We start from the raw sequence: 7429 nt of genomic DNA on the forward strand, positions 1-7429 counted from the left end.
TGGCACAATGAACAGGAGCACTTCACCCTGCAACTTTTTGTTGCAGGCCCCACTTGCAGATAAGATGATTGTAGAGCAAGCTGCAGAGACTGGATGTGCTACAGAAGAGGTAAAACAAGTTCCAACAGTTGGCTTCAGAAGCAAAAAAATAGCTTTTTCCTGCTATGGGAAACTGAAGTGCTCAAGAGACAGGCACAGTGCTCCTATGTTCCTGCACTATTTCTCTTGGGCACTGCAGGCAGATGTGAAATGTAATATAACCAGTATTCACCTGGCCACAGGGGCTCAAAATTGAAAATTGAGGGAAGAGTTACTTGAAATTCATTCCAGGTGAATCACCCCAGAAAGATATTTTTGTCTCTGCAGACTGGCAAATTTACAATATGACCACACATCCCTGCTCATGCTGAAAGCAGGGGATTTCAAACACCTCTCACTGAGTCTTATGTGCATTTCCCGCAAGTTTATTTTTGATGAGCATGGCATCTTTCTTGATAGGTAAGCTGGAATTTTAAAAGTCGCCTTCGTTTACGAAACTGAAGAAAAGCTCAGACAAAAGCAGACGGTGTCAGGCAGGTTTGAGACCTCCCTTCCCATCTGAAAAAAAGAGAACAGTTTGCAGATCCAGCATCTAAAATTGTCGTCACTGGACCTACAGAGCTGAACGGAGTGGAAGAATTTCACATTACTTCATTCTCCCTGCAGGCTATATATAAACACTACTGAATGTGTTACATTCAGTTCTCTCCCAAGTCACAGCAGCTAAACACCTGGGTATTTGAGAATGGAGGAAAGAGGTGAAAAAACAGCCATCCTTATAAAGATGTACCTATGTCCAAGTGCTCTGTACTGGCCATTTCTGATCCCAGTCTGGATGGATATAGGAGCAACCCCAGCCAATTAAACCTTATGGGTTCTCTGGTGTCTTACAAGGTGGGAGGCAGCCCCAAATCCTTTTCCACAACTGGCACATTTGAAGGGCTTCTCGCCCGAATGTGTGGCACGGTGACGCTCCAGGTGGGCGTTGCGGGTGAAGCCCTTCCCACAGTCACGGCAGGAGAAGGGCTTATCTCCACTGTGGATGCCCTGGTGGCGCTGGAGGTGCGCGCTGCGGGTGAAGCGTTTGCCACAGTGCGCACAGCGGAATGGCCGCTCCCCAGTGTGCGTGCCCTGGTGGCGGGTGACGTGGGCACTGCGGGTGAAGGCTTTGCCACAGACCCCGCACTCATAGGGGCGCTCTCCGGTGTGCGTGCTGTGGTGGCGGGTCAGGTGGGAGTTGCGCCCAAAGGCTTTCCCGCAGTAGGTGCACTTGTACGGCCTCTCCCCCGAATGGGTCTCCTGGTGTCGGGCCAGGTGAGCGCTGCGGGCAAATGTCTTCCCACAGTAGCTGCAGCTGAATGGCCGGTCTTCCTCTGGCACTTGCTGCCCAAGGCGCTTCCCACCTAAGGGGCGCTGGAGGCCAGAGTGGGTCGCAAGGTGCCGGGTCAGGTGTGAGTTGCGCCGGAAGCCTTTCCCACAGTAGGGGCACGTGTGGGACTTCTCCCCCATGGCTGCTGGTCTTGAGAAGGTTCTCGTGCAAAAAGGATGTGCCTGCCTTGACACACCTCAGCCTGACCTGCAGTGGTTAAAGAGACCCCCACACACACCTCTCCAAGCACAAAGTGAGTGTGCAAGCGATCTCAAGGCTTCTCCCACAGGGTAATCCTTTGGCTGCCTGTCCTGAGTTAGCTGTTTTGATTTTGTGGTTCTTTTGTTTCCTTCCAAACTTGTCTCGATAACTTCTCTGCAGCCTCTGGATCAGCAGCGTTTTCTTTGCTTCATCACCTACCAAGGGCACAAAAGCGAGCAAAAAAAAAAAGGAAGGAGGGAAAAAGAAGGAAGAACAAGCAGTGAGTTGCTGCTAGTGGGGTGACAAAAGTAATGGGCACTATCCAATGCTAGCAGTCCATCAGCACTAAAGAAACAAACACTAGCGCAATAGGGGGCTAGCACAACCCTGGAAACTAGCCCATTTTTACAGCGTGTGGAACAAGACAAGCCAGTGGAGGTCCCTTCCACAAGCTCCACTAACACGTCCCATTCAGAAGCGCTAATTTGGACTAGTTTCTGGTTGCGCTAGCTCACCGCTTTGCTAATGTTAACTTCTGCTAGTGCAGCAGCAGCATTGGATGCTGCCCAATTTAATGTGGATCAATAAAGTTGAAGAATACTTTCTCTTGAGGTCTTCTCCCCAGCCCACTACATGCACAATCCAGCATACAAAAACACACATAAAGTTGCAATACTGGCTCAGATATTTGTTGGAAGAACGGTGGACAAAAAGCAGCATTTTATCATATGTGATATCAAAGTTGTACCATGATATTGTACTATCAATGGTCATGATTTATGTTGTACTTTTAGTTTCAGTAGGGTGGAACCAGCCTTAGTCATGCTTTGAGAAGACTCACTGAAATCAATTGGACTTTGGTCATGATTTACTTGTCCCACTGATTTCAAAGGGTCTACTTCAAAGCATGACTAAGTCTGGATCCAAGCCGGTACATTTTTGGTTTGTTTAACAGGATGCAGCTAAAGAACTAGTTATTTATTATATTTATTCCTCACTTTTCAGCCAAGATTGGCTCTTAAATCAGCTTATTATTAAAATTCACACAAAGCTACAATATAATTAGGGATATTGGAGGGGGAGTTCAGTCTCTTCTGGCCCCCAAAGCAATACAGGCTGCAATCATATGCACACTTTAGAGTAAGCCCAGTGAACACAGCGACAGTCCAGGTTCCAGGCTCTTTTCTCCAGAGGAAAATGGGGAGAAGAAGCTGCAGATGGATTCAGGGGTTGGCTGATGGTAAAGATGCAACCCACAGAAGCAGCCATTCCATTTGTGCGCAATGCCTTCTGATACCAAATTAATTTATTACAATAGTGTTTGCTGGTGCAACGGGTTTCCCCAGAAACCCCATCGCACCAGCAAATATTCTTGGCGTTGCGGTAGAGGTGGCTTATGCTAATGCAATGTAATTTAAGTTAACGGTAGCATTGAATAGGATACTGCCCAATTACAATATTGATTCTTTGTAAGAGGAGGAAACCCCTTTAATGGAAGAATGGTTATTGATTATATGACATGTTACCAACATGATTCTATCAACATACTAATATGTATTAAGTGAAGCAACAAATAGTCTTGTGGCACCTTAAAGATTAACACATTTATTCTGGCATAAGCATTCATAGACCATACCCTGCTTCATCAGATGCATGGACCAGGCTATAGTTCATGAAAGCTTATGCCAGAATATGGGTGCAGTCCTATCTGGATGCCTGTCAGCTGCTGAACTCAGCTGCTGATGGGTATCCTATATAAAACTGGAGGAGCACCGAGGCATTTTTGTCTGTCTAGCTAGAGCTCTGCAGAGGGGGAAGGAAGGAGGCTGGGGAGGGCTGGAGATAGCTCGTATCCCTGCTTCCCCAGTCCCCCTCCCCTCCCCTCCCCTCCCCTCCCCTCCCCCAGAACCACCCCCTTTCTGTTCTCTCTGAGGTTGCTTTTGCAAGCTCGGAGAGGCAGCCAGCATGGTTCTCTCTACGCCGGCTGTGAGGGGGTGGGGAGCTTGGACTCCTGGGTCCGAGGTTGGAGCACTCTCTCTGATCTCAGATCCAGGAATCCAAACTATCCTATGGTCCCCCAGACGCTGTCTAGGGGGTCATAGGATTGTCTCTAAATTAGTTAAGTCTTTAAGGTACCACAAGACTCTTTGTTGATATTGCTGCAATGGACTAACATGGATACTCCTCTGGAAATTATTAACAGAAGGTAAGCAACTGACAAGATACCTTTGCAAAGCAACATTCTCATGTTGTATATATTGGAGCAAAAGTATAAAGCAGATTTAAAATCAAGATTTTTCTTCTTTTAATTTTTGTTCCTCTGAAAACATGTAACAAAAATTAAATTATCTCCAGGTTTATTGTACTAACTTGAGGATTTCCCCCCCTCTACTTTTGTATATAGATATATATAAAGAGAGATACATTGGTTGATTTTGATATGGCTCTGCAAAATCAAGGATCTGAGAATCTCAACTTCTGTACTTAGGAATTGTGTGCTGTTGTTGTTTTCATTTCAAGGCTTGATAATTTGACTGCACATCCAACAGTCCCTTGTTCATGATTAGAAACCTGCAGTTGAAGATTTGTCTGATTAGTTTAAATCAATGTGTGAAATCATTTTTGGCTTTCCAAAACCATAGTCCTTCAAGACTATATAGAGAGGAGGATGCCCATATCCTGAGTTTCCAACTTGCAGTGGCTGGCTCCCCTGCAAGCTCTTGTCTTGTGCTTGCAAATGTATTCCTTAGCAAATTGGAAATGTAAGATTTAAACTTTAGTGGGGCATGGGTTTGCCAGACTTCCCTTATTTAAGAGGCATCCATTGTGTCAGACTCACCATCATACTCAGCATCACCACCACTTACTATCTCCGCAGAGCTATATAGTGGTCCCCAAATATTTTGGGTTGATGGGCACATTTGGAATTTTGAGTGTCATGGACCCTGTCACAAAATGGCTGCAATGCAGGCGTTGCCCATTCATAAAATGGCTTCCCATGGTGGGCACGGCCAGTCACAAAATGCTCATTTCCCACAAGGCAAACTGGTAAGACTAAATGAAAAGTAACTTGCCTAAGAGCCCAAGTACAAGGCTGAGGTGGGGTCTGCGCTCCAAAACACAAAACCAGCCTTTTGAACCCAAATAAAGATGGTGCTGGAGTGCAGCCCTTTGCTTTGTAGCATGCCAGCTTCCCAGTTTAAAAAAGATTTTTTTTAATTCTTTAAAAAAAAAAAATCAGGAAAGGCAGGGAGTTTGGCAAGTGCCAAGAGGGGTGTCCATGGACACATTGGTTCCTACAGGCACTATGCTGGAAACCCCAGAAGGAAATAAACACATAGGGACATTAGGTTTACAATGTGAACAGTTCAGAGGAAAACTAAAAGATGCTTTGAATCAGCTACATGCAGCCCAATCCTATGCATGTTTACTCAGAATTAGGCCCCACAGAATTGAATGGGACTTATTCCCAAGCAAGTATGCGTAGAATTGCAACCTAAGTCAAGCAAGAATAATTCTGAAAGGACTGGATCTTCCCTGAGGTCTTTGCCTTTTCCTCATGCCCATGGTCTGCAGTAGCCTCCCGCTCTCTCAGGGTAAGGCCCCTCCTCCTTCAAATCGATTTTGAAAGACATATTTTCAGCCAAGTCTTCACTGAACTACAACAGCCTCTTTACCAGCACCTGCACTGCCCCCTTACTCTCCCTACCCCGTTGTCACCAATCATTTGGCAACCTCTCCCTGTCTTGCCCACCAAGTATAGACTGTATGCTCCCTAGGCGGGACTATGTCATCCTGTTCTGTACAGCACCTTGCACACTGCTGGTGCTAAATATTCTTAATTTTAAATTCTGTTTACAGTGGCATCACTGCACATGGTGATGACCACAGCTCAGTGATTAATGATGTGCTTTGCATGCAGAAGACTCCAGGCAGAAGCCAGTTAAAAAGATCAGGTACCAGGTGCTGGGAAAGACCCAAGACCCTGGAGCACTGCTCCCAGCCAGAATAGATAATACTGGGCTAGATGGACAAACAATCTGACTTGGGATAAGGCAGCTTCCTATGTACAGAGTTACATAAACAAATAGGTCTCTGCCTCAATGAGCTTACAATATAAATTACATCTTAAATGGTACCCAGAAAAAAAATGATGCTTGTTGTGTTTGGGTTATATCCAATATATTAGGAACACAGAAAGCTATGTAATACTGAGTCAGACCACTGGTCTATCTACCCCAGTATTGTTGGCACAGACTGGCAGCTGTTCTCCAGGTTTCAGGCAGGATTTTTTCCTAGCCCTACCTGGAGAAGCTGGGGATCGAACTGGAGACCTTCTGCATGCAAAGCATTGCTCTACCACTAAGCCCCAACTCCTCCACAGTTGTATCCAGTGTTAGTCTAGCTTAAGTCTCATTAATTTCAATGGGTCTACTCTAAGGATGGATAACATTGGCTGCAACCCACTGTTTGTTTGTAAAAAACGAATCAAACATTCAGGTAATACATCATAAATGCAGCAATAGACAGTCAGATCTTTGTGCATCACACATTAGAGATCAGGGCTGCGGTCGTAAGAAATGTTATAACGGACAATAAAGTCATAAGAACCATCCTGGATCTGACCAAGGGTCCATCTAGTCCAGCATTCTGTTCACACAGGGGCCAACCAGCTGCCCACGGGAAACCCATAAGGGAAACCCATAAGCAGACATGAGTGCAACAGCATCCTGCCGCCCATGTTCCCCAGCAACTGGTGTACATAGGCATCCTGCCTCTGATATTGGTGGTAGCATACAGCCTTCAGGTCTAGTAGCTGCGGATAGCTTTCTCCTTCAGGAATTGGTATAACCCCCCTTTAAAGCCACTCGTCTTCAAAATCCCGCCCAAGGCTGGGCCCTACTCTGCCGCGAAATGGAAGGGATGAAGGGGAAGGAAGCCAAACAGACAAAGGGAAAGATAGAAAAAGAAATCGAAGGAAGATTTCCCTGCTCTAAACTGATCTAGGGTACGGAGAAGAAACCGGGGGGGGGGGGGAGAGGAAAGATTGCCCTTCATTGGCATCTCCCCATAAATGGGTGTTTTCATGCAAACTCCCTGCCCTTTCCTGCCCCATACACTGGGCTCCACCCTATATCGGTCTTGGGAGCTCTCACCGATGCAGCCCCAACGCAGGATTCCGGGAGGGGTTTGCGCGCCTTTGGCAGGCACATTCCAACCTCGGGCCTGGGAGGGAAAGAGCCACCCTCTCCGTGCGTGTGTGTGGGCAGTGGCGGGTTCAGGCACAGGAAAGGACCCCTTGGTGCATCCTGTCCCCCGCCCCCGCTTTGCATGACAGCTCCGGCTCGATGGTTTTAACTCTCCTCCTGCCGACGATCAGGGGGAAAGAAAGCAGCGCTGTGCAACCAGCCCGCGCGCGCGTGAAAAAGAGAACGCAGGCTCAGACAGTTTGCAAACTCTTTCACGGACGTAAGATACGGTGATCATGGTTTGTGTTTTCCATTATTTTAATTTATGTGCTTATTATTTTTGTCAGCGATTGTAAGCCGCCTCGCGCGCCATTTTTCGTAGAAAAGCGGGGTCGAATCAAATCAATCAATAATAAATACATAAAATATTATGATTAGTTCGGTTTTTGAAATCCTGATTCGAATCCTAAGATCACATCAGCCTTTCAGGATAATAACGCTGACCTGCCTTGAAGGGTTGTTCTATCGATTACTAAACTGATGTATGTACATGAACAGCTTCGAGCACACTGAAGCTGCGATCATATACTCACTTATCTGGGAGTAAGCCTTATTGAAATCAATGAGATCA

The 7429-nt window shown here is 46.3% G+C and overlaps 1 protein-coding gene across 2 annotated transcripts; it reads right to left on the reverse strand.

Annotated features, from left to right (window-relative positions):
- Positions 1-443: 443 nt before the first annotated feature.
- On the reverse strand, positions 444-6895 carry LOC146341258 (uncharacterized). 2 transcript variants are annotated; one of them, XM_084805083.1, is made up of 3 exons: positions 6766-6883; positions 4449-4919; positions 444-1824 (listed from the first exon to the last, which is right to left on the reverse strand). In XM_084805083.1, the coding sequence occupies exon 3, from the start codon at positions 1546-1548 to the stop codon at positions 901-903; it is 648 nt and encodes a 215-aa protein (XP_084661209.1). In that variant the 5' UTR covers positions 1549-1824; positions 4449-4919; positions 6766-6883; the 3' UTR covers positions 444-900. The 2 variants fall into 2 exon arrangements, with proteins under 2 accessions (XP_084661209.1, XP_084661208.1); XM_084805082.1 differs by lacking the exon at positions 4449-4919 and having other exon boundaries at positions 6766-6895.
- Positions 6896-7429: the final 534 nt, after the last annotated feature.

Source organism: Heloderma suspectum, chromosome 6 (assembly GCF_057233095.1).
Source record: "Heloderma suspectum isolate Gila_16-S chromosome 6, 16-S_ref, whole genome shotgun sequence".
NCBI classification, from domain to species: Eukaryota; Metazoa; Chordata; class Lepidosauria; order Squamata; family Helodermatidae; genus Heloderma; species Heloderma suspectum.